The sequence below is a fragment of the Papilio machaon genome, chromosome 28 (assembly GCF_912999745.1).
Source record: "Papilio machaon chromosome 28, ilPapMach1.1, whole genome shotgun sequence".
In the NCBI taxonomy this organism is placed as follows: domain Eukaryota; kingdom Metazoa; phylum Arthropoda; class Insecta; order Lepidoptera; family Papilionidae; genus Papilio; species Papilio machaon.
The window spans coordinates 4,061,525-4,089,076 of record NC_060013.1 but is presented as its reverse complement, the minus strand read 5'-3'; the positions used below and the strand labels follow the sequence as shown (position 1 = coordinate 4,089,076).

At 35.3% G+C, this 27,552-nt stretch overlaps 3 protein-coding genes and 1 long non-coding RNA gene across 5 annotated transcripts; 2 read left to right on the top strand and 2 right to left on the bottom strand.

Annotated features, from left to right (window-relative positions):
* Nucleotides 1-1,420: 1,420 nt before the first annotated feature.
* LOC106710188 (grpE protein homolog, mitochondrial) lies at nucleotides 1,421-5,167 on the bottom strand. The gene is made up of 6 exons (XM_045684998.1): nucleotides 5,057-5,167; nucleotides 4,602-4,755; nucleotides 3,753-3,866; nucleotides 2,895-3,023; nucleotides 1,937-2,020; nucleotides 1,421-1,626 (listed from the first exon to the last, which is right to left on the bottom strand). The coding sequence occupies exons 1-6, from the start codon at nucleotides 5,143-5,145 to the stop codon at nucleotides 1,519-1,521; spliced, it is 678 nt and encodes a 225-aa protein (XP_045540954.1). The 5' UTR covers nucleotides 5,146-5,167; the 3' UTR covers nucleotides 1,421-1,518.
* A 1-nt stretch (nucleotide 5,168) lies between these two features.
* Nucleotides 5,169-5,535, bottom strand: LOC123722614. Of its 2 annotated transcripts, none has more exons than XR_006756530.1 (2): nucleotides 5,500-5,535; nucleotides 5,169-5,347 (listed from the first exon to the last, which is right to left on the bottom strand). It is a non-coding gene; the product is annotated as an uncharacterized LOC123722614 (long non-coding RNA). The 2 variants fall into 2 exon arrangements; XR_006756531.1 differs by having other exon boundaries at nucleotides 5,436-5,515.
* A 5,445-nt stretch (nucleotides 5,536-10,980) lies between these two features.
* Nucleotides 10,981-19,598, top strand: LOC106710189 (pyridoxal phosphate phosphatase PHOSPHO2). The gene is made up of 4 exons (XM_045685052.1): nucleotides 10,981-11,332; nucleotides 14,854-15,042; nucleotides 18,236-18,451; nucleotides 19,278-19,598. The coding sequence occupies exons 1-4, from the start codon at nucleotides 11,189-11,191 to the stop codon at nucleotides 19,434-19,436; spliced, it is 708 nt and encodes a 235-aa protein (XP_045541008.1). The 5' UTR covers nucleotides 10,981-11,188; the 3' UTR covers nucleotides 19,437-19,598.
* Nucleotides 19,599-20,805: 1,207 nt separating this feature from the next.
* On the top strand, nucleotides 20,806-27,325 carry LOC106716401 (cell cycle control protein 50A). The gene is made up of 9 exons (XM_045685053.1): nucleotides 20,806-20,919; nucleotides 21,013-21,104; nucleotides 21,492-21,715; nucleotides 22,271-22,404; nucleotides 23,391-23,492; nucleotides 25,815-25,897; nucleotides 26,121-26,244; nucleotides 26,512-26,685; nucleotides 26,985-27,325. The coding sequence occupies exons 1-9, from the start codon at nucleotides 20,907-20,909 to the stop codon at nucleotides 27,104-27,106; spliced, it is 1,068 nt and encodes a 355-aa protein (XP_045541009.1). The 5' UTR covers nucleotides 20,806-20,906; the 3' UTR covers nucleotides 27,107-27,325.
* Nucleotides 27,326-27,552: the final 227 nt, after the last annotated feature.

Below are 27,552 nucleotides of genomic sequence, written 5' to 3'. Positions count from 1 at the left end.
ATGTTTCCATCACTTGTTTTTTTACAACAGAGACAATCTATACATATTGAAATTGGAGTTTCTGTATGTAATATTTAAAAAAAAACATTTCGTACACGTGATGAGGAAAAAAAAACTTGAGAGGTGTGTTGGGACACCTGGATGGAACGAAGTTCCTCTCAATTAATTAGTGAAGGAACTAATGTTTATTCTATGAATAAAAAACTTAAGTCTTCACAAGAAGTACATTTTATTTCTATGAATTTTCGTTATATATTGTCACGTCGTTGCCATGGTGAAGTAGCGCTCATTCGTCGTTAACATACTTACTATAGCAAAAAGTGTCGTGACAACTTTTCGTAAGAATTTTTTCCGTCTAGCCCCCTTTCACAACGCGCGATAAGGAACTTCGTTCTTTTTTTAGTTTTTATGTCTAAGTTGTGCTTGTACCGGGTAATCTCTGGAACGGATGGACAGATTTTTATGGGACTTTGTAACGAAGCTGATGCACTCGGTAATGTTTTAGGCTATTGTTTTTGTTAATTCTACGCAAATGGAGTCGTGAGTGACCGTTACTATTAAAATGTCAGCAGTGGATTTCTGAGGTGATGTGAAACATTGAATTTTAACTGTCGTTACAGATATTTTTTGTCTGTTTGTTCAAAGCAAAAGAGATGGCAATACAATACAAGTTGTATGACTGGAAACTATGATATATGGAATGTAAGAACGGAAGAAAGACATATTAGAGAAGGTCAAATATTTGTTGGAATTAAATGATTTCTGATTAAGTAATATATGCTATTTTATTTCAATGTATCTATTCTCGTAATATATATTTAAACATTGAGTTTTTTTCAAAAAAATATGTTTTTGTAATAATTTAGTGGCAACCTAATGATTTTATTTGATTCTTGTCAACTGTAACCGAGCATAAGTCTAGTTTAGTTGGTAACAAGAGATATCAGAAAATTTATATTTAATAATAACTATTGTTTTATTAGTGGGGATTATCGATTTTGTATGATAATAAAAAGAACATAATTAATTAAACATTTTTATTTGTTACAACTACATACTTAACTTTGGAACACATTCACACATATTTGGAATTTTTGTTCAATGTATTTCCAATGATATATGAAAAATATACTTCTTCATTTGCATAATTCCCAATACATATTTACTTTAAAACAAAACACCTTTAATTTATTTTAATGAAAATAAAAAATGCAACAGAAAAAATTTACGACAGCAATTGCGTTGTCCCGCCAAATTACATTTTGACAAATGTCAAACTCATTATCATAGACAAAATTATATATTTTAACAAAACTTCGAGAGCAAACTAGTGTTCTAGTCCAGGTTTTCTTCACTATTATTTTAAATAATATTAGAAAATGCTAACAATTAAATTTTTTTTTAATTTTCTTAATCAAAATATAAATACATGACAGAAATAACGTTTTATTTGTGGAATATTGAAATATATTACACAGTCCGCCACCCCGCACCACCGCACGCACTATACGATACGCACTAGCCTTTAGCAACACCCACAAGCGCAGGTCGCACACAACGCTCGTGCAGTTTGTACCCAACCTTGCTGACAGTCACCACTGTGCCTGGCTCAAAACCTTCTACCTCCTGAAAACATTATAAAATACAAAACGGGTTATAACAACATTGAAAGGACCTTTAATATTTAAGACAGGATGCATGCACATAACAATAAATTCCAAATTTGTTTTCTTGTGTGCTTATTTTGTATTAATAAATTTGTGTTTTTAAATTAAATATTAGCGTGAAAAATAGCAGATTTTGGTACAACAACTCTTTGCCTAGTCCGTTTCTTTATAGTCAAAGGATTGCAATATTTGTAGTAACAGATAGGTCTTGTTAGAAATCTTTTAAACTTTTAAAGTGTGGAAAAAAAAGTCAATGCAATCTTAATCACCTGTGTGAACAACGCCTCATGCAGGTTGGGGTCAAATTTCTCTCTCAACGGAGACACTGCCACCAGCCCATGTCTAGCAAACACCTGGACAAATTAAATTAATTAAACTACTTATTGGCCATAACACAGAAATTTAAGTAACTGTCAATTATCATTTTATACTTTCCTAATTTAAGTAGATAATTTTTTCAAATTAATAAAAAAAAAAATACTACAACATTTCCTTTGTAAGAAACTATCAACCACGACTCTGTCCGCGCGGGATTAAAAAAACTTAATAAGTAGCCTATATGTTCTTCCAGACTATGTTCTACATCTGTGACAAATTTCATCAAGATCTGTTGATACGTTCCGGAGATAACTTCTAACAAACATCCATCTAAACCAGTGATTGTCAAATTTATTTCTTTCACCGCCCCCTTTGAAAATCAATTATATTTCAGAGCGCCCTAATTTTTATTCAGCCCTAAAACTTAAAAACCACAATTTCATCACTTTAATTAATTTCAATGCCCCCATTTTTTGGGCCACTTATCGCCCCCTCATAGGTTTCAAACGCCCTCAAGGGGGCGTTATCGCCCACTTTGGGAAACACTGATCTAAACATTCACATTTACAATATTAGTAAGAATTAAGATAAACTAGTGACAGTACACACTAACTTAGTAAATGTAATCACCCTTCTATTAAAGGCATCTTTTTCAAAGTCTCTCTGATATATTATAAACTGACAGCATGTCTGCTAGTGGTGAATGTCATATAAACAAAAAAGTAAATGAGATTGAATTTGGATGGCTATAAAGGTGGTGAAGACCAAAGAAAGTATGGATGGATTGTGTGAAAGAGACCGCTGATTGAGATGTATGGAGGTGTAGTACATACTTTGCCGACCCTCTATAGAGATAAGGGCAGGTTGTTGATGATGAGCATGTGTGTTAGTATATTATTCTTTTAATACCTGGTCGAGTTGTGCTCGCGTTAGACGCAAGCCATCGTGCAGGGAACGTAGCGCAGCCGCCGCGCTCTCCGCGTGTGCCTCCGCCCTCTCGGGCACACTGTCTGCAGCTGCACTCAGTGTATCCGCAACCTAATATATGTCAGCAACCTTATAATATTCACAATAATAGAACCCGCAGCAGCATGTTGCTGTAAGAATGGCTCGCTCACATAGAGTTACGACCACATATAAGTTAAAACCACATCTCCTTATTGTGAGATATGCAGGAAGCCAGAAGATGTCCAACACTTGCTGTTGGAGTGTGAGCTAAACATACGGGATCGTGAGCTGCTGTTTGCAGAGCTAAAAGTTAATCCGATTGATGTTGGTCTAATTTTTACAATGTTGTCAGATCCGACTTCAATCGCAGCTCATCTATTAAAAGATAAAGAAAGGCACTATTGGATTGATATGTCCCAAAAACGAAAATCCCCAAAAAAAGAATACGTAAAAAAAACCACATAAGTTGTGAATTTCATCTGATAAATTTGTGCCCCTTTCCATCATTTTATAACAATTAAATCATGGAAAGGGGAAGTAGATTTGACAGAGAATGGACATGTAGGATCAGAGCGGCTTGAGTTATCTCACTGCACATTGGTATAAAAAAGCCAGAGACTAGGGTGGAGTGGCACCTCGTAAAGGAGGTCACCGAGTCCTGTTGATCACAAGCAGTCTGAAAAGTCTGCAGCGACAGAGAAGAAGGACATGTAGGATGGGGAACATTTGCTAGTTCTATACCATCCCTTGTCTATTAAAGGTATATTCTTACAGTTGTCTATGGTTGTAGTCTTGTTTTAACTGCATCAAATCACTTACATCAAGAAGGTCTTTACAGAAGCTCTGTATAGCAAATGACTTAGCATCTTCAACTTGCTTCATCATACGTCTTCTGACGTTCTCTCCGTCTGCTAGAGCACGCTTGTATTTGTCCTGAAATATGATAATATCTTATTTATAGAACTAATACATAGTTAAATAGAGGTGGTGAAATGTACTCGGAGGCTTCAAGAAAGCCCAACATCCATATAATTCATCATATATAGCAAATTATACAGAAGACAGGGGTGAAGTGGAAGTAATTCCACATTTCGTCTCATGAGTTTGCATGCCGGAGGTCTAATTTTAGTGCAAGTTTCCTTCTGGCCCTTTTCTTATAGGAAAATGATGTCCATGGGCACTGGTCGCTTCATTATTTTGGCGTAAACAGGCCGCTTGCTCGTTTGCCAACTCATGATTTAAAAAAAAACTGAAAGATTCCATATTATTTACCATAAAGCACTATTTAACTCATAACATTAAAAAAACTGAAAAAGTAAATAATACATAAGCTACTACTATATTTGTATAGAATGTTACTGTGTTCACTTAACTTAAGCATTGGATTGAAATCATTGGCTCCTACGTAAACTATCGTAAGTTCACAATTTTGCGATTTACCCTAGACCCCTTGTTTTATATTATTTATATTTTGCAAAAAAGAACACTAGATTTTTATTGTCTCTTGTATATTCATATTTGAGGCATTGTTTTTGCAAAATTTGGATTTAAAACATACAAGAGTTTACATTGGAGCCTTTGAAATGAAATATACAAAGATTGGTTCTGTAAAAAAGATATTTTCAAAATAATAAGAAAATGAACTTTTCTCCTTTCTATTGTACTCACTTCATAATCCTTAAGTTGTTGTTTAAGTGTGGAAACTTCAGTACTTAATGTTTCGATTTGTTTATGACAGTCCTCCAATGTTGTGGGCATCTGTTTATCACCGGATGAGTCTTCTGCAGCCTTTTCCTCGGTACTGTAGCCTCTGACTGAAGATCTGCGATCAGAAGGTACTTGATTATAGTTTTCCTTTACCACATATTGAATTATGAAGTTAATAATTGCTTTTGAAATTAAAATAACTTTGTTTTCTTGTCAAGATTATTTTAGTTATCGTTAATATTTTCCTATACACTGCATGATGAAATATTCGAATTTATTGCTTGTCGACAGAACAACAGCAATTGTTCTATAATGTAAGATCTAGTGAATTTTAAATCTAAATCAGTCGTAAATAATTATTTTTTTATGGTTTTGACTTTTTTAGGTTGTAAAAGTTTGGTTGCGCAATGGTTTACCTGTAAATGTTCCCCCGTAATGATCGGAGACTCGAATCTGTTATATGTTTTACTAGTCTACCCACTGAATATACTTTTAGTGAAGCCATTTTCTTTGGTGAGGTTTAATTTATCAATTCAATTCAATTTCCAAGCAGTGGCTTTTAGGTGTGCCAACTGGGCACTGATTGTTTCGCCAGTGTCGCGTTGAAGAGGGAGGCTCGAAGGAGATTGATCGGTGATATATGTTGCGAAATTTGATCAGCTATGTAGTAAAGAGAAGTTTATTTTTAACATTAGCCACACTCACACCTACAAAAAAACAAAAGGAAAAAACATTAATTAATCATTATATATAAGAAGTATTTAATCATAATACACTACAGTTTAATTTTATTACATTCTATATATTTACATAAAAATCTACAATATGAACTAAACACAAAAGTTAACAAATACTCAACGTTTACGGGACGAGGGATGTTAGGGGGGAGGACATCGTAAAGAGGATGAAGAAGTTTGGGACAGTTGAAAAGGATGTGTGATACAGTGCCTTCATCCAAGCCACATTCACATATAGAGCTATTCCTTATCCGGAGTTTGGCCAGAAAAACAGGTGTACAAGAGTGACCAAGCCGTAACCGGGAAATAGTAGAGGTGACCCAGCGATCAGCATTCCTATATTTGAAAAACCAGGGTCGAGTTGGTATGTCCGGCTGGATTGAGGCATAATATTTGCCTTTGATGGACTTTGATTCATTCCAGAGTGTATTCCAAGATCGGTTAAGATAAGTTTTTGCAAGACCGCATAAATCTTGAGCCGAGTTTTGGAAATGGTCAAGAGAGCCAGAGATAACAGCTAATTTAGCACAGGAATCAACAGTCTCGTTTCCAGGGATACCGGAGTGGCTAGGGATCCAAACCAAAATTATGGTTAATCCTTTTTGATTACACGAGAGCAAAGCTTCCCTGATCTTCAAAATAATGGGAAATCTTGACTTGCTTCGAAAAGGGTTTTCTTTTATAGACATTAAACAACTAAGGGAGTCAGTCAAAATTACAGTTTGTTTGAGGTTATGGGAATGTGCAAACAAAATTGCTTCCAATAAAGCAGTGGCTTCTCCTGTAAACACAGAAGACTCGGGAGGGCATTTAAACTTTAAAATTATTTTATACCTGGGAACCCAACAGGCAGCACCAACACAGCCATCAGGGGACAGCTTTGATGCATCAGTATAAATAAGAATGTGATTTGACCAATTTTGGTGAATATAATTTTGAAATTTATTGTTAGTGTCTGGGGCACCTTTAACCAGGCCAATATCAGTGATGATAAGAGGGTTATATACTAGAGCATTATAAGGAGTAGAAAACAATGGATTAAGTGGGAAAGTTGAAACCGGATGAGGGAGATTAGTGTATTTCAAAAAACTATCTACTAAATATGATGAAGAGTTACGGGATTGGGGAGCACTAGATAGTTGAGTTAATCTGGGCCAAAGGGGGTGGGATGATAATTGTAACATCTTGCTAACAAACCGGTCACAAAGGTACTGGCGACGAATTGTTAGGGGAGGATCCACACATTCCACTTGAAGTGCATTGGTGGGGGAAGATTTCATTGCGCCCAGTATAATTCTGAGGCATCTGAATTGAATATTATTAAGTTTTTGAACTGCGGATTTATTAAAAGGTTCAAGAATAAACATGCAATAATCCATATGGCTTCTAACTAAGGCATTATATAAAAGTTTTAAGGAGTATGGGTGGGCACCCCACCAGACTCCTGCCACTGCTCGTATCACATTAATCCCCTTTTCACATTTTTTGATAATATGTTCAGAATGTGCAATTCCAGAAAGGCGGTTATCAAGGTAAATACCCAAAAATTTTATTTTATCTGAAAGATGGATTAGTTGATCCTCAATTGAAAATTGGAAGGATGGAAGGGACCTTTTCCTTGTAAAAACCACTGCCTGGCATTTCCCTACAGAGAGGGACAAACCATGATCAGAAAGCCACTGACCTAGATAATATAAAGCAGAATTAATACGACAAGATATTTCCTCTACACTGCCAGAGCTGTGATAGAGGGCAATATCATCAGCGTATTGCAGGATGTTACAAAAACTGCTGACAGACAATTCGAGATCATGTGTATAAATGCTATATAGAAGAGGGCTGAGAACTGAGCCTTGAGGGAGACCTTTCCAGACGAGTCTGGGGGGAAGAGAGGATGACTGGTGTTTGACCACTATGGACCTGCAGAACAGCAGGCTACATATAAAATGTGTTAACTTCGGCGGGATACTCAGAGATTGCAATTTTTGCCTGAGTACCGGAAGTTGAACGTTGTCATATGCAGAAGCGATATCTAGAAAAACGCCCGCAAGGTACTCGCCTTTTGTAAAGGCTATCCGGATATCTGTTGTCAATATGCCGAGGCTGTCAGTAGTACTCAGTCCCTTCCGAAACCCAAATTGGGAGGAGGGAAGAATATTCTTACTTTCAATTATCCATTCCAGGCGGTTTTTAAGAAGATGTTCTGTTATTTTTGCCAATGTAGTTGACAAAGCTATGGGTCTATAGGAATAAGAATCCAAGGGATTTTTACCAGGTTTGATAACAGGAATAACTATTTGGGATTTCCAGGAGTGAGGGACAGTACCAGTTTCAAAAAATTTATTAATTATATTGAGGAAATGGATTTTAGCTTTGTCATTTAGATTAGTCAAAAACGAATAAGGGACGCCATCTTCCCCTGGTGTCGAATCCTTTAAGCCATTCAGAGCAATTTGGAGCTCAGAAAAAGAAAAGGGAGCATCCATATCATCTGAAGAGGGAGTTGGAGTAAAATTTGGAAACGAGTCAATATTAGGGACATAAGGTGGAGCCAATTTGTCAGCAAAGTCATTAAGCCAATCCAAGGGATTGTTGGATGAGGGATCAGTATGGTTGAGGGAACGTCGAAATTTCCTAATATTCGTCCATACAATTGAAGATGGGGATCTAGGACTAAGTGATTCACAAAACCGAGTCCAACTACTTCTTTTCTTCCTTGCAACTAACTTTTTAACTTTGGAATCAAGCCTCTGATATTTAATAAAGTTCTCCTGAGACATACAATTTGAATATGTCTTTTCTGCAGATGTTCTTTGAGCAAATAAATCATTGCATTCATCATCCCACCAGGGAGAAGAAAGCAGATGATTTTTGGGAGGGTGTTTTTTAGGAATATGAGAGTCAGCTGAAGATATGAGAGATTTTAAAAAAAGATCGTAGCATGCTAAAATATTTCCATCACTTACCGGATCTGGTAAGGAGTCTATCAAAAAATCAACAGATCTGGCATACTCTGTCCATTTTGCTTTTTTAAGTTGATATTTTAAAAGCGGATCATGAGAAGAAGGAAGGAAGGACCTATTGTTTAATGAGAGAATGATAGGAAAGTGATCGCTGCCGTATGAGGATGGGAGGGTTTTCCAAGTAATCTGGGAGGCAAGATTAGGAGAGCAGAGGGAAAGATCCACGGCAGTTTTAGGGTTCTGATTTGGGAATACCCTGCGCGTTGGAGAGCCATCATTGAGGATGCAGAGACCTACATCATCAAGTATGTCAATCAGCAGCGGAGCAAACCCATCACAGCCATAGCACCCCCACATGGTGTGGTGAGTGTTAAGGTCACCCAAGGCGATGATAGGACTTGGGACCGAAGATAAGATTGATTGAAGTTCAGGAAGTAGAGATGGGGTAGGGTGAGGAATATACATAGATACAAAAGAAATGTCTAAGGCACGGACAGCAACAGCATTAATCTGTTGACTATGTGGAGGAAGGGGGATTTGGGAAAAGGGAAGGGAGTGCCGAACAAGGATGGCACTGCCTGCATACCCATCATTTCTGTCATCCCTCAAACAGGAGAAACCAGGTACCCGGAACCGGGAACCAGGCATGAACCATGTCTCCGAGATGGCAACAATGACAGGTTTATGCAGGTTAATGAGGGAGCATAACTCGTGTTTTTTGGGCCGTAAGCTTTTACTGTTCCATTGAAGTATGGTTGTTGGGGCCATCTTGGAGGATTTTAAAGAGTTTGGAAATGTTTTTGGCAACGTTGGACGGTAGAGGAATGTCACTACAAGGAGTGATAAGACTGAGAAGGAGAGTGGAAAGTTGTTCTAACATAGGTAGAGTTTCATTGGGGGGAGAATTTTGATTAAGAGCATGTCCATTCGGAAGGGATGAAGCACATTCACCAACAATATTCTGGTGAGCACCTCTGTCATAACCCTTGCCTGGTGGGGCTCGAGGGCGAGGAGACCGGAATGTTGTTTGACGGTAGGAAGTTTTGGGTGTGGGTTGAGTTGTCGGACAGGAAGGGGTCTTAGGTGAATAGGCGGGAGGAGTAAACATTTCCTTTGCCATCTCAGCATAGGATCGCCGGACAGAAGGGAATTGAGCTGCCGCTTCCATGTAGGATATATTATTCTGAGACATAATTACTTTAATTGATTGCTGTCTAGTGAATTCAGGACAAGCCTTGTCATTGGCAAAATGTTTGCCTGAGCAATGTAGACATGAGGCTAGATTTTTATCTATTTCACAAGATTCCCCTGCATGGGACTGGGAGCACCTATAACACCTGGGTTGTGATCTGCAGATTGTTTTGGTATGGCCAAAACGACAGCAGTTTAAGCATTGAATGGTAGGAAGTTTGTAGGTTTCGATAGGTAAGGACGTGTGGTAGGAATAAACTTTACTTGGAAGTATTTGACCCCTAAAGGTCAGGACAACAGACTGAGTCGGTATCCAGGTGGTGACATTTTCCTGAGTTGTTTTTCTGTTCAACCTTCGGGCTTTGAGCACCTCACCACAGCCTGGGGGAAGCTCCAAAGATTGAACGAGCTCACTCATCGACCAGTCTATGGGGACTCCCTTCACCAATCCCATTCTGGTCATATTATATGTGGGGATGAAGGCTTTGAATTTACATAGGGAGAGGATAGGATTGACAAGGAAGTGGTTGGCTGCATGAGCTGTCGAAAACTCGACGATTATTTTGTTACGACCAACGTTTTTAACACCATCATGTAAGATGGAGCTTATTTTATGTTTGTGAAGGAATTGACCAAAAGTAATGGCTCTTAACGAGGCTCCGGAAGTCGGGTCTTCGACGTCCCTAGAGACTTGGACGACGAATGGACCTTTATCATCGTTGGCGTAAGATTTAAGGCCTTCGGCAAATGACGGGTGAATATATAAATTTCCTATAGATGGGTTTGCTTGGGAGGGATCAGACAAAGATTTTTTAGAAGAGGAGGAGACTGTTCCATCGTCTGCTTGCCGTTTGCGGGAAGGAGTGGCTCCCGGATCGGGAGGTTCGCTTGGAGGGTCTGTTTCCATTTTGGTCTCACGAATTAACAAATAGTTTTCTACTTACCAGCAGCAAAAGAGTTAGTATTAACCAATTTAAAATATAAATAAGAACTTTTTACACTTAAAATGCAAAATAAAAACACCAAAACCTCGATACACGTGCGTCCACCGACCTGTCAAAACGTGAATCCGGTTTAATTTATAAAAATTTATTTAAAAAAAAAACACGTATGAGGTTATATGTCTTGTCTTACTAATTCTTATCCTTATCTGTCAAATGTCAAAGTATTTTTTTTCACGCCAAGTGCCGTAACATAACTGGCTGTGACGTGCGCATTTTTTAATAAGTTTTGTCGTTTATTTTATTTCTTAATGAAGTTGCGGTAAAACAAGCCGATTGCAATTTTATTTTACGTAGTACGGAATTTTACGAAAGTAAAACAAGATAAAAACACTTGTGAAAATGGTTCACTTCAAAACAGTTATGACCACTTCAAGCTAGAGATTTTTGCACGAAAAGAAAAATGTCAAAACGGAACGTTTACGAATCATATCATTTTTCAGTTTCAGAACTATAATCTGTATTGTTAGGAAAACTTAAGAAAACTAAAATAAAGTAGTGAGATTTTTCACTCGTACTTTGCGCACGCAAACAGTAGCAACTGGAAAAATTTATATTAGCACAAAGTCATGGTACAATGACACATTTATGACATAATTTTGGTGAAACATCATTGTCCTTACAACTGTGGAAGGTTGCGCGCGCATTTTAAAAACATGGCGTCTTTAGCAGTATTTGATTTTGATCGTACTATAGTTGACGATGATTCCGATGCTACAATTATCAATAGATTACGCGAAAAAAAACCTCCGCCCGAATGGGAAGCCGGGAACCATGACTGGACACCTTACATGAGCAATGTAAGTTAACTTTTATGTTTATAACTAACGTTAAAGAGACATGTGATAATGCTTTATTCCTATTTTGAAATAAATTAATTAAAATTATCTATGATTACATCTATGGATGTTGGATACTTAGGTTGTAATGAAATAAACGTTGCTATTTTTTTAAATAATCCAATAACGTGCTTATTTTTTTATGATACAAGGAAACGTTAAATCAATATTATTTATTTTTAACAATTTCCTAACGAAAAATCTGTTTAATCATTTGATTATAAATGTTAAAGATTTATGGTTTTTAGGCTTTATTTTAACAATTTTAAGCTATTAATTCAACTTTAGATATGAGTCATAGTTTTTCACTATTATTTTCCTTAGTAGTACTAAGTAATGCGATTTTAGCAGACATTAACAAGCAAATAAACCAATCGATTTTCAGATTTTACTCCATTTACAATTTTTGTATTCGAAATTTTACCTCAGTTGCGATTACGAGTTATTAATTATTTATATTAATAACTAGTTGTCGTCCACGACTCTGTCCGCGCAGAATTAACAAAAAAAATACTAAACTGTATATGCCAAATTTCAACAAATCCATACAGTCGTTCCAGAGATACCTAATAAACACCCATCCATCTGAACTTTCGCATTTTTTTAAATAAGTACTTTTTTTAAACTAAGAAGGCAGTGGAAACCGAATGTTCGGTTAAAATATGTTTGTATACGTGACCGTGTTAGAGCACGTATGGGACTCGTGTTAATGACGTCATACAATTACGTCACACTCCAAAAACAATTCTTTGGTGATTTCCTGAAAATTTTACGTCAAACAATTTATTCTTAACTTGTAAAGTAAACTAATTTCATGTGGAGCATATTTTTAAATAGTAAATAAAATTGTACTTTACAAGATTGAAACAAGGTTTAAATTCCGTCTGCACGTCTTTTCTTGTCAAGAGCAAGCGTAAAAAAAGACGTAAAATTAAACTTTATTTGTGATAAATATCTGCCCTGCTCTCCGCCAAGGTCCGTCTGAACTGAAAAACTTTACCCTTCTAAGTCAATTAAGTAAAACTAAGTTTTATGTCAGTCCTGACATTGAGATGAACTTGGCTCTTATCAGATAATTTTCGATCAGCTTTATCGGTACCATACTGATAACGTAAATTGAGATTTTCTATGTTTAATTACCTCGGTAGCCTTTTGACCGCATAAAAAGTTCTATAGACCTTTTTTATAATGAACTAGCTTTTACCCGCGACTCCGCCCGCGCGTCAAAAAGAAAACGGGGTAAAAATTATCCTATGTCCGTTTCCTTGTTCTAAGCTACCTGCCCACCAATTTTCAGTTAAATCGATTCAGCCGTTCTTGAGATATAAATAGTGTAACTAACACGACTTTCTTTTATATATATACTAGCTTTTACCCGCGACTCCGTCCGCGCGGAATAAAAAATAGAAAACGGGGTAAAAATTATCCTATGTCCGTTTCCTTGTTCTAAGCTACCTGCCCACCAATTTTCAGTCAAATCAATTCAGCCGTTCTTGAGTTATAAATAGTGTAACTAACACGACTTTCTTTTATATATATAGATAAAGATAAAATAACACTTTACTGTTAGAGTGACATACAAAGTGGTCCAGGACTTCCGGGGCCATAAAAGACCCTGTAGGGTGTACTGTGCAGGGTATAAAATTGAAGGTTCATAAGTTTAAGGAGAAATGTTACAGGGAGCTCACCAAAATCATTAATATTTGAAAGAGGTTAACGAAAAAAGATATAAACCTGAATAACCCACTTTGAATTGAATGACACCGTATTTGTCCAAAAATTACAGAACCTTTTGTTGGAACCGTTGAAAGTGCATCTTCCAATTATCATCATCACCCTGTAGTCATGGACAGTTCGACTGAAATTGACGAACTGCAGATCAACTCACTGTTTACATGTGTGAAACAGATCACTAAACCGTCTCGCAGCTCAGCTCATTTTGAACCAGCCAGTGCCAACTCACGGCTCGTCGTATAGTTAATGTACATCGCGATGAGCTGTGGTTCAAGTCTATGTGATCTAAATTTTTGAACCGGTTCAGAGCTGATTTATACACGTCTATCTCCCTGTTCTTATCTTCCACTCTATGTGGTATGTATCAGGTTTCCTACTGATTTATCTTCCGTCATCGCAGTAGTATCCTTAATGAAGTTCCCTTTCATGCAATCCATACGTCTCTTCTTAACCGTCGTACACGTGTATATATAATTAAGTTAATTATTTCTGCGTACAATTCTCTGAAGATCTTGCGTAACATAGCATTTGTGCTATGACGTCATAGTAGGCAGATCTCGTGGTAAATGTGGGCTTTCACTGCTCCATGACTGACAAAGCCTTCTGACTTTAGTCTTATTATCGTCATACTTAAAATCGTATCATAGCTTTAATATGTCATTATTAGGTCAGACGTTATTCATTCACAATTCTGAGTATTTCTAGGATAGATTTTTTCTTTGCGTAGACATAGAAATAGTTCGATTTCAAACAACTTTCGTGGCCATGGTTATACTTTTGGCCGCATATCAATACGCTCGCCCGACCTTGACTCGACAGCGATCGCGGTTTCCATTCAGCCGCTGCCTTATGTCATAAGCGATAGCGTATTACGAGGAAGTAGGAAATGTCATCCAAAAACTTGTCGAAATGGTTAAAACTTCATAAATATAGCGTTGGAACAGTATTTACCCTTCCATACATCTCATTCGCATATCTACTTTCACATGATCCATATTTTATTTTTCCTAGTAATCCCTTTGTATTGTTTTTATTCTTCTAAAGCCAGAAATACATTTTCAGTTTTGACTGTACAATCGAACTGTACATTTAATACGTAAGTGTGTAGGTAACATTGTAAATGTTAAACTGTACTCAAATATTCAGTTAAAACTGAACGTGTTTAGTTTATCGTTTTAACCACACCTAATAGTTTATAACCTTCAACAATATTATTAGACCATGTATGATAAATAGGTCGTTGAAAATGGCAATGCTGAAGTGGTCAGGAAATTGAATGATCAAAGACGAAACAAACATCGAAAAATAATTTTAAAAAACTTGTGAATTTCAAAATATTCCTATAGTTTAGTCTACGTAAGCGCTGAAAGCAAAAATGTCCCTAATTTTCGCAACACATTTTGAAGCGAAATTCAAAATCTACTAGTCTTTTAGTTATTTAAAAAAAAATGGGACCCATCTGCAAGCACTTCCTTTCGATTAAAATAATTTTTATCAAAATCGGACCACCAGGGGCGGAGTTTCGCGGTAACACACATAAAAAAAATACAGTCGAATTTATAACCTTCTTCTTTTTGAAGTCGGCTAAAAAATAATGCCCGTCTCGTGTATGGAATTTTACTTTCTTCTGTTTACTGAATTTAGCTTTAGACGTATATATCGTTGTCTCTGTTATTGTCAAATAAAATGAAAGGCATGGTGACATGAATACCACTCAGTGGAAACCCTAACTTAACTTTTGCCACCAGGTATTCGAACACGCGTATTCCGCGGGCATGCATCCCGATGACATCCTGGACAGCATCGCCTCCATGCGACCCACCCCGGGTATTGAAGAGCTGATCACAACTTTAGCTGCCAACGACTGGGATGTACTCGTCCTGACGGACGCTAATACCGTCTTTGTTAATCATTGGCTGAAGACACATGGCCTGCAGGTAAGATCTAGGTTCTTAAACTCTCGCAGATATGACCTAGTTTCTTAAAATTGGTAAAAAATCCTACATTATGAATTATCTTAAACTTTATAAGGCACCTATCTTATGACACCAGCAATAATAAATAACATCTGTTGCACGGATGGGCCAGTTTTTTGTTATATGAAAAGGTGGCAAACGAGCAAACGGTCACCTGAATTCGCCGAAATAGCGAGGCGATCGTTGGCTAAGGACATCCGCAAATGCATATGCATTTGTGGATGTGTTGCCTACCTTAAATCATCGGAGAAGGGGACGCACAGAAAGAGGTTATTTCCCCTTCCGATGCGTCCCATCCTCCGCCAAATCCAATTCCCCTTCCCATTCTCTTCTAATAAGAAATGATTGTGAAGGGGAAGAGGACAGAGATTAGTCCTCTGGCACCACACTCATCAGACTGTACTATGAATTACTTCCACTTGAAGTCTGTCTTCTGTATGATTGTGGTATTTCACTGAGCGAGGACAATTCATGCAACAGAGTTGCTGGCGTCTACTACTGTTAAAACTGACCGTTGCAATACCACGACCACACAGAAGACTGGTGTGGCAGCAATTCCTCGTACAGTCTGATCAGTGTGATGCGAGAGGCTTAATTTTAATCCTCTTTCACTTCCCACCTTTTTCTTATGGGATTAGGATAAGTGGGGATGGGGTTTTGACAGAGGAGGAGACGCAAAAGAAGGGGAAATATTCTCTTTCTGTAGCTCTTTCGTCGATTAAATGTATAGTGTATAGGTAACATCTGTAATTACAGATGTCTTTGGGCAGCTGTGATATCGTTGTTTCCGGGAATTCAGGTGGCCACTTATATATACTACCTTTTCATATTATAAAAAATGTAGAAAATCTGTGGGCATCGTATCGACATCATCAATGTCAATTTAGTATGAGATTTTAGGTGTAAAGTACTAATGAATACTAATTTTATCAACGTCGATACGATGACAATTGTCATAAATTTTCGTTCCAAGCCCATTATTCTTTCCTAATACGGTGTAAATCTAATGTATAAAATTCTCGTGTCGCGGTGTTTGTGGTTAAACTCCTCCGAAACGTCTTGACCGATTCTCATGAAATTTTGTGAGCATATTCAGTAGGTCTGAGAATCGGCCAACATCTATTTTTCATAACCCCCCCCCCCCCCATTTATATTTTTTTTAACTGCGCGCGGACGGAGTCGCGGGCGACAACTAGTCTATATATATAAAAGAAAGTTGTGTTAGTTACACTATTTATAACTCAAGAACGGCTGAATCAATTTGACTGAAAATTGGTGGGCAGGTAGCTTAGAACCAGGAAACGGACATAGGATAATTTTTACACCGTTTTCTATTTTTTATTCCGCGCGGATAGAGTCGCGGGTAAAAGCTAGTCTATCTATCTATCTATATATATAAAAGAAAGTCGTGTTAGTTACACCATTTATAACTCAAGAACGGCTGAATCGATTTGACTGAAAATTGGTGGGCAGGTAGCTTAGAACCAGGAATAGGACATAGGATAATTTTTACCCAGTTTTTTTTTTTTATTCCGCGCGGACGGAGTCGCGGGTAAATGCTAGTATATATATAAAAGAAAGTCGTGTTAGTTACACTATTTATAACTCAAGATCGGTCGAACTGATTTAGCTGAAAATTGATGGGGAGGTAGCTTAGAACTAGGAGACGGACATAGTATCTTTTTAATTTCACGCGGAAGGAGTCGCGGGTAAAAGCTAGTTTCTGAATAATTTTACATGAAACTATGCGATTTTTTCATTATATTTAGTTTTTCGTTAATTTCTCTTTGGATAAGTTTATTATCGAAGTAAATAAATTCTCACGAGCCAAGATTAAAAATAAAATGGCGAACGACGAAATAAAACATTTCCTGAAAATAGATTTCGTATTTTAAACGAGCCAAATTACGTCATCATAGTACTATGTTAAATGTAAGGCTATTAATGTATCTCCAACAATCTCCATCCGTAATTTTAGTCCACGTTCCCTTCCCACCCTTTCCTCATTAGGGATTACTGGGATAGAAAATCGGATTTGATGGAGTATGATCCTATTTCTGTGCGTCCCCTCCTTTTTCGATTAAATGTAGGCAACGCATCTGCAATTGCGGATCTCTACGGTGTCTAAATTTAGGTGACCGCTCGCTTTTTGTTCACCTTATGATATAAAAAAAATATAAAAAAACATGCATACAAATTGCGACTCCTTTACTGTCGGTTAAAATATATTTTTGTCTCTTTTTTCTATGGGAGTAAAAGGAATGAAAAGATTCCACATTTCCACGTCCACGCACGTTCGTTTCTTTCTTAACCTTCTATTTTTCTGATCCTATATCATAGATGGAAATTTTCATGTTTGCAACAAAGTAATGACGTCATAACTATGTTAGTGGTATGTTAAACGATGACGTCAGATCTTGTGATGATGACGCGATTGACTATTCAAGTAAAGAGAAGTAGCTGTTTTTATTCACTTTAAATATTAGTACATCTAGAAATTATTTACTGATTTATCTATTACTAGCTTTTACCCGCGACTCCGTCCGCGCGGAATAAAAAAAATGCGCACAAGATAAAAAAGTTCCTATGTCCGTCTCCTAGTTCTAAGCTACCTCACCATCAATTTTCAGCTAAATCAGTTCGACCGATCTTGAGTTACAAAGAGTGTAACTAATTCTTTTCTATATATAGATTTGCGAACTTTAGAATGGGTTTTCATTTCCAAAAAAAGCCCATCGGTCTATTTATCTATTTTTTAATTAAAAAACAACAAAAAAACACTAACTGACCACCCTATAACATTCAGGAAAAGAATACGAAACCAATAACACTTAACTTGTCGGTTCATTCGTTTATGCTACAAGAGGTCACAATGGAATTCATCATCAGCTCACTATACATCACCACCGAGGGGTTCGGAGCCTACTCTAAGTTAGGGGTGACCAGGTCATAGTCAACCACGCTGACCCAGTGCGGGTTGACTTCACACATATCATTGAATTTCTTCTCAGATATGTGCAGCATCACAATGTTTTCCTTCACAGTAAGAACATCAGATTGATGTACGTATATAAATCGAAAAACACATTGGACATGACAATCCCTTCCCTAAAGAATAGTAGTTAGGGGTTTTCATAACTTCTGGTTGTTATAGGACGCAGTCAGTGCTGTAGTTACTAACAGGGCGTTCTGGAAGAACGACCGATTGTACATAGAGCCGTGCATGCACCAGTCTACTTGCCCCCGCTGTCCGACCAATCTGTGCAAGTCTATAGCTCTAGGTCAATGGTGTCAGAAGCCATATGCTAATATAATATACAGCGGTGATGGTAGAAATGACTTCTGTCCTGCTACAACGTTACCACCACATGTGAGTATATGCTCATCATCTCGCCACCTTCAGTACACACTTCAACAACAATTTACCACGACCACACAGCAGACAGGCGTCAAGTGGAAGCAATTCCGCGTACAGTCTGATGTCTGGTGTCGAAGTCTTAATTTTAGTCCACGTTCCCTTCCCACCCTTTTCTTTTAAGGAAAAGATGGGAAGGGGAAGTGGATTTGAGTGGAGAAGACGCATAGAAAGAGGACATATCCTCCCCATCCACTGTCGATTATAGGTCCTAATGTACGTAATTAACTCAAATAACTCAAAAACTACTTGTAAGTTTTTTGCATTTCCTTTGGAATTATAAAAATAAAAAATTCCTACCCGTTCCCCTTAGACAGAACCCCCTTTAACAGATGGTAGACGTCAGCAACAACAACATCAGTTGCACGAATTGTCCTCGCTCAGTGAAATACCACGACCTTACAGAAGACAGACATCAAGTGGAAGTAATTCCAAGTACAGTCTGATGAGTGTGGTGCCGGAGGTCTAATTTTAGGCCTCTTGAGGAGGTGGATTTGATGGAGGAGGAGATGTATAGGAAGGTTAAATATTCACTTTTTGTGCGTCTCCTTCGTAGATTGAGGGTAAGCAACGCATCTGCAATTGCGAATATCTATGGGCAGCGGTCGCTTCGTCATTTCGGCGAATTCATGTGGCCACTTGCTCGTTTGCCACCTTGTAATAAAAAAAAAAATAGATCTAGTCTAGATCATCGTTTCGCGACGCCATTGAGTTGTGATCTAAGTATTTTGTAAGAGATTTAAATTTGAAAAAAAAAAAAGATTTTAAACTTTATTTTCAGGCGACAGTATTCCCTAGAAGAGGTTATCCTTTAGATGATCTCATTAAGAAGACATTGTCATCTCCTAATCCACAAGTCAAAGCTAAAGTGGTCCCTTGGGAAGACTGCTATCGGATATTACGCGAAGTTTTCCCAACTAGAGATCATTTATCTAACTGAAAACTAGATTAAATTTATTTTTTTCGCTATTCGACTACTTACTAGAGCTCTAATAATATGTCTTAAGTAATAATATTGTAAACTTGATCAGTTTATAACTTCCACTGTTAAAGTTATGATTCGTGAAATGGGCAAATTGACCATATAACAAATCATGTAAACGCAACAAACTTTTTATTTCATATTTTTCCTATGTTTTGTTTGTTTTTTTTTTATCGATTTATATACTATTTATATTCTGTCAATAACATATTTTTATTCTTAGATAAATTGTAGCTTTAAAAAAAACTATTTTTAATGCTTTATTTAAACTATGTATTAGTTTTTTTTTATTAAAGTCAGTATTGTTTTTATGTAAACTTGGTGCAAGTGTTTTCATGTTTTTATTTAACTGTTAAACAGTTTTATGCAATCGTATTTAAATGTTTATTATGAATTATCAGATAATACATAATTTGACGTCAAATTGTAATTTTATTTTTTTCCTCCCATCGCCATTTTTTAAATTTGTTTTTTTTTTAAACTTTCTTATATCTACACGAATATTGTGCAATAAATTTAATGGTTCTTTTGTTATAATTTTACGGATTTTATCAAGTTAATTTTAAAATAATATCCCCGATATTTTGACCTTACAAAACTTTGGTCACAGATTAAAATCCGTAAAATTGGTTGAAGAATTGAATTTTAAAAGATCTCGAACGAGAAATCAAAACGCGAGGCTATCTCTTTCTCAAAGGCCGGTAACGCATCTGCAGTTCCTCTGGTCTGGATGTTCTTGGGCGTTGATCACCTCGGTGTTTCCGCCGTTCGTTTGACCCCTTCTCTTATAATAAAAAATCAATCTTAACAATGGTAAAAAAAACGAAAAAAAAAGTGAAGATAAAAGACCTTGTCCCTCCTACGTAGGGTCGGTACACCAGGTTTCATTTCCATTGTCACCCCCTTCTTGATCTTGTCATCTTTCACGCAATCCATCCATCTTTTCCTAGGCCTACCCCTACCGGTGTACCTACCCCTCCACACTCATACATAAAAGCGTTAAAATTAGGTTTACAGCACAAAATATATAAATATAAAAACCAAACAATAAAAACCAAGTCTTAAATTGCCGTTTTTTTCTTTTAAATCCTCGTATAAAATAAGACCTCAACGATTAGCAGAATTTGAGCACTATTTACACTGTTTTAGTAGAATTTAAACAAGTAAACTGGTAGAATGTTTAATTTCAATCTGGTCACACTGGATTTCAACTGGCTGTTTTGGAAACTTTATAAAAATATATTTTTGATGCAAAAATGCGTAAATACTCCTTGATGTTTGTGAGTCACCAGCTTCTTTTACAGTTCTAGAAAAAAAGTATTTTTAGTGCTTGGCAATACAGAGTTCTCTGAAGTTAAAGTAGTTTTTAATGATTTATTTTACTAATAAACACCTTTTTATATTGTAATTTAATTATAACGTGACACAATGGAACTAAAAAGTAAGTACTATTAAAATTTAGTAATTAACTAGGACTGTGCCAAGACTTTATGCCATTTTTGGCTAAATTGCTTATGTTTTTTTACTATTTCAGAATCAACAGCTATAAAATTATCATTAGCAGTGTACATTGCTCTGACTCTGGTATTTCTTATTGTTGGAATCATTCAGATCAGCAGACCTGGGGTAAGTTAATAAGTTAAATACTAGCTTAAATTGAAATGTTTCACAAACTTTAATCAAAATTATGGCACAAGCAGACAAAAATTTAAAAATTCCACTGGTATCTATAAAATAATTGATTCATGCAGTAATTACTATCTACAGTCAAACCTGGATAAGTTTAAGGGACCTAGTTTTTTTCTCTCTTAAAAAGGTTTCTCACTAACCCAAGTTTCTCGCTTCTGGAGGTTGATGTCAGGACCAGACAGTGACTCGCTTATCCATGTTTGACTCCATATAGTTTCTGTGGAACTATTTTTCTATATAAGCTGGTCTTCTACAGTTAATGGTAACTCAAACATTTTAAAAGTAAATTTTTATTTATTATATAATTATTGATTTTTTTTCCAGCAAGGAACAAAAACAAATATAAAGAGATTGCCTATTAATTATACTAATTGTACAAACAATAGAAATAACAAACAAACATGCATACAATATCTTATGGAAAATATAAATGGAGACTGTAAATGTGATATTCATTTCAAATTAAACGAGGACTTTAGAGGAAATGTTACTATTTATTATGAATTAGACGAATATAAAAAGATATTTGGACCATTATTTAACTCCAGGTATATCTTTATATGTATACTAGCTGTCGCCCGCGACTCCGTCCGCGCGCAGTAAAAAAAAAAACTAAATGGGGGGGTGTTATGAAAAATAGATGTTAGCCGATTCTCAGACCTACTGAATATGCTCACAAAATTTCATGAGAATCGGTCAAGCCGTTTCGGAGGAGTATGGCAACGAAAACTGTGACACGAGAATTTTATATATTAGATAAATTAATAACTATCTTATTGCTGTACTCACTGAAAATACAGTAAATTGGATCTGAGAAACTTCTATAAGTGAAAGACATTGTCCAGTCCAACCCCCATAAGCGAGTAACTTGCGTTAGAGACAGTTACCATTAGCTATTTGACATTTATAGTTATTTTTTAAAAACTAATTGATAAAGGGAATTAATATTGTTAAAAAAAAAGTTAAAGTTATGTGAGAAAAAGTGTATTTTCAGATTATTTTGGAATTTCTTAGTGAATTAGGAAATTCTGGGTTGAACGGTGTGTGTTATGTATATTATATCTACCGATCCTTTCAAGTAAAATTGAAGTTATAATTTTTAGTGACCCCTCTCAATGGTCAGGGATGTTATCAATGCCACCCTCAGATATGTGTCAACCGTATCAATATGCTAACACTTCGGAAGGATCAAAGCCGATCGTGCCATGTGGGGCACTAGCTGATGCTATTTTTAATGGTAAGAAACTCTTCCTTGGATGATAACATGATGTAACACGCACATAAAATATACGGTTTATGAACAACTAGCTTTACCCGCGACTCCGTCCGCGCGGAATAAAAAATAGAAAACGGGGTAAAAATTATCCTATGTCCGTTTCCTGGTTCTAAGCTACCTGCCCATCAATTTTCAGCTAAATCAGTTCGACCGATCTTGAGTTATAAATAGTGTAACTAACACGACTTTCTTTTATATATATAGATAAACAAAAATTACATTATTTTTTTAGTGTAAGGTGGAAAAATAGTAAACAGCCACCTATATATAGTAAATAGTGAAGTGATTGATGCATATAGCCATCTGTAGTTGTCTATACATTGCCTACCTCTTATACACATAGGATAATGCACACAGGTTATTCTTTCCTATGCGTCTCCTTGTTAGCTAAAACCACTCTCTTCACAGTCCTTGCTTACAAGAAAACAGTGGGAAGGGGAAGAGCTTAAAATAAACGGTTTTCCGGCTTTTGTTAGGCATTTTACATTTCCCAAACGAGAGTGTACCTATTAATACTGAGACAAAATCCTAAATAATATAGGGTTTCCAACCTTTCTACCCAAATGTCCGGCCAAACTGGCTGGTCTGTCCGGCTAGTAAGTTTGGCGACCTGGCAATCCTATGCTCATGTAACTTCTAACACTGTATCTTTATATTTAGAAAGAAAAAAAACATTTCTTACCACACATCTTACTTCTTACTAATATTATAAATGCGAATGTTTGGATGGAGGGATGTTTGTTTGACGTTATCACCGGAATAGCTCAACAGATCTTGATGAAATTTGGCGCAGATGTAGAAAATAATCTGGAATAACACATAGGCGGACAGAGTCGCAGTCGACAACTAGTAGAATATAAAACACAAATCACAAACTTGATAAAAATGTGCAGCAAAAGGAAGCCAGTTCAGCGAAGTACTATTATTTTTATTATTATTAATTTTAGATACATATAGTTTATTTAATACAAAGATGCAAATACAAATGGATGAAGTGGGGCTTATTTCTGATGCTGAAAGAAAAAAATACAAAAACCCAGTCAACATCAGTAAGTATTAGACATAAATAATATTCAATTTTAACTGAACAGTCGAATTGTATATTTAAAAATTATCTAACACTAGCTTTTACCCGCGACTCCGTCCTCGCGGAATAAAAATAGAAGACGGGGTAAAAATGGTCTGTTTCCTGGTTCTAAGCTACCTGCCCAACAATTTTCAGTCAAATCGATTCAGCCGTTCTTGAGTTATAAATAGTGTAACTAACACAACTTTCTTTTATATATGGGGCATTCCATGCCAACTCATCCGACCGATTGGATTTGCATCTCTGATTTCGCTGAAATTTGGGCATCTTTTTATACCCTTCGAAAAAGGTTTCTATGAATTTTTTCAAATTTTTTCATTCAGCCAATCGAGAGATATGAATTTTTGAAAATTTCGGCTATTTTTTTTTTAAATAGCCATAACTTGGTGAAAAATTGTCCGATTTGGGATTTTTTTATTTTAAATTTTGTGTTTTTTGATGATCTTTTTGAAAAATTTATGCAAAAAATTATTCATCATAAATTTGATTGTTTTTTTTTCATTCCAAAGTTAAAAAACGAATTTTAAGATTGTTTGTATCCTTCAATTTTTTTAAAAAAATTCTCAAAGATTCTACTCTTCAAAACACAAATTTTAAGCCCAGTCTCGTAATGGGATAATAATGGGTTATATTTTTTTTTTAGCTAAAACTATCACAGGTACACAAAAGTATCATTGCGTTATACCAAATACAGATGGATCACTCACAATGAAACTGATTTCTTGCTCAAATAAAACTTATTCTTGTAAAATATTCAAAGGCCAGAAAAAATAAAAAATAAAACCTTTAAAAAAATTAAAAAATTCTACTCTTCAAAACACAAATTTAAAGCCTAGTCTCGTAATGGGATAATAATGGGTTATATTTAATTTTTAATTTTTAAATTAATTATTTTTTTTTCTGTTTTTTTTTTCACTATTTGTGTATTACTGGCGGCTTTATCAGATGAGATTCGAAAAAATCATACATCAATATAATAAATAATTGAAGTCAAAATTTCAATTTCTAAGGAAAATTTTATTTAATTTTTAAAGGTTTTTTTTTTATTTTTTCTGGCCTTATATAGTCTTATATATAATATTTTACAAGAATAAATTTTATTTGAGCAAGAAATCAGTTTCATTGTGAGTGATCCATCTGTATTTGGTATAACGCAATGATACTTTTGTGTACCTGTGATAGTTTTAGCTAAAAAAAAAATATAACCCATTATTATCCCATTACGAGACTGGGCTTAAAATTTGTGTTTTGAAGAGTAGAATCTTTGAGAATTTTTTTAAAAAAATTGAAGGATACAAACAATCTTAAAATTCGTTTTTTAACTTTGGAATGAAAAAAAAACAATCAAATTTATGATGAATAATTTTTTGCATAAATTTTTCAAAAAGATCATCAAAAAACACAAAATTTAAAATAAAAAAATCCCAAATCGGACAATTTTTCACCAAGTTATGGCTATTTAAAAAAAAAATAGCCGAAATTTTCAAAAATTCATATCTCTCGATTGGCTGAATGAAAAAATTTGAAAAAATTCATAGAAACCTTTTTCGAAGGGTATAAAAAGATGCCCAAATTTCAGCGAAATCAGAGATGCAAATCCAATCGGTCGGATGAGTTGGCATGGAATGCCCCATATATATAGATAGATATTGAATTGCACAGTTAAACTGTACAGTTTTTTTTATATATTTAGAATAAGGTAAAAATATTTGTGATGTAATATTTTTAGCTAATTTTAAAGCCTTTTATCGGGAAGATTTTTTTTGTCCATTACTGGAAGTTGGCCGTCAGCTTAGTGAATCCAGCCCTGTCTTGTGCCGAGGGAAAAAGTTGTTCAATGCTGACAATAGTGGTCTATTCTTGAATGTTTCTTCACCATGATTTTCTTTTCCTTCCAACATGTTTTCTGCCTGCGATTTGGCACATTATGAGTCTTCTTGAGCTTCTTCAAGCTATATGTAACTTTTTTTTAACGATCTGAAATAATTCTACGTTTATTTATTACCATTTACAAGATAAGATACATTTTATACAATACTAGCTTTTACCCGCGACTCCGTCCGTGCGGAATAAAAAAAAATGCACACAAAATAAAAAAGTTCCTATGTCCGTCTCCTAGTTCTAAGCTACCTCCCCATCAATTTTCAGCTAAATCAGTTCGACTGATCTTGAGTTACAAATAGTGTAACTAACACGACTTTCTTTTATATATATAGATAATAGCATTAATAACTTTATTTTTTTGTATTTTTTAATTTTTTTATATATTTTTTTTTTTTATTAGAGGAAGTGAATAACTTTACAAAACCGTTAAACTGGCCGATGAGTATTTGGGATATTGGTGAGGGAAATTTTACAGGATTTTTGGTGAGCGTCTTAAAAAATATATCAACCGAAAGAGCATCTATTTTTTTTAGTTTTTTGTAATTTTTTCGCCAAGAAAATACTCCTATTGTTAGATTTAATAAGAAAACATATGAAAATTTGGTCTTAATCTTAGGAATTTTCTAAAAATTTTGGATTAAATTACTCGCTATACAAAATTGAACTCTTAGGCACTTGTAATAAAGCTCATTATCTGTTATTTTAGAATGACAAGTTCATTATCTGGATGAATACGAATTTACACCCAAAGCCGGTTGCTAAAGTCCGTAAGATGTCGGGATTTGAAAATGGTTTGCCAAAAGACGATTATTATTTCAAATTTTTTTACAGTAAGTCATTTATTCGCTTTACTGAAATAAAATCAAATGAAAGTTTTTTTAATTTTGATCAGTAAAATTAAAAAAAAAACCTATGCAATGTATAAAAATGGAGAAAAAACATAGAGTCGTTTCAATTTTTTTCATCTCTGATGGTTCAGAGACAAACAAATTACCTTTTACCTTATTATATCCATGACGAGAAGGAAAAAAGTTAAAAAATATTTAATAATGTTTATTAATTGATGGTTGTCATATTATTTTTTGTTTTTTTTTCAGATTACCCTCCATCTAGATACAATGGTACTAGGACATTGATATTGGAAGCTGTGGAATTTGCGCCCTACGAAAGATCTAGGACTTCAGGCTGGGTTCTTTTGAGTCTTGGACTTATTTTGATACTGTTGGGAATTATTGCCTACGTTGGCAGGAAAGGACATTTCTTTGATATAAGTAAGTGTAGTTTAAGTACTTTTTTTATCATCGAGTCAATGTTCACATTTTTTGTTGGATTTACATTTTTTTCTTGTGTCTTTTTGGATTTTTTTTTTTGCAAATTTTGCCTTAAACTAAAAATTATCTAGATAGATTAATTCAACTCCAAAAAAATACAGATAAATTAGTTTTCCAGTTATAATTCTAGAATCATGACTTTATAAATAAGATGTGGAAGTTTTTTTTTTTTATATCTCGTGAATGGAGTCGCGGGAAACAGCTAGTGTTTTAATAATTTATATCTTTTTTTTTTTCAGATAATATCGCCAGTGATTTACCATTTTTGAAGAGAAAAACTAATAAAAACCAACCTAAAGAGAGTCCTCCAGAAGAAGAGACGTCTTTGGAAAGAGAAGAGACAAATAAAAATGATATTTAAATTTAAAAAAAACATCTCAAAAGTCCACTGCAGATACACTTTTTGATACAGTAAATGGTCACTAGAATTCGCCAATATGGCGAAATGACTGCCCATAGATATGCTCAATTACAGATGTATATGATATAAAAGGGGACGCACATAAATTTCCCCTTCCAATGCACCTTCTCTTCCAAATTTACTTCCCCTTTTCTAAACGTTACAAGAAATTATTGAAAAAATGGTGGTATTCTACTGTTATTTGAGGGTAAAAATCTCTTATATTAAATAGAAAAGACTGTCTTTAATAATATGTTAAATATTTTAACAGCTAAGTCAATGCAAAGGATATAGTCGAACCTGGATAAGTGAAAATCTAAAGGATATTGATATTTCTCTCGCTTGTAGAGGTTTCTCTCTAATTTTTTTTTTTGAATGAAGCAAAAATAAAATATACTATTTTAGTC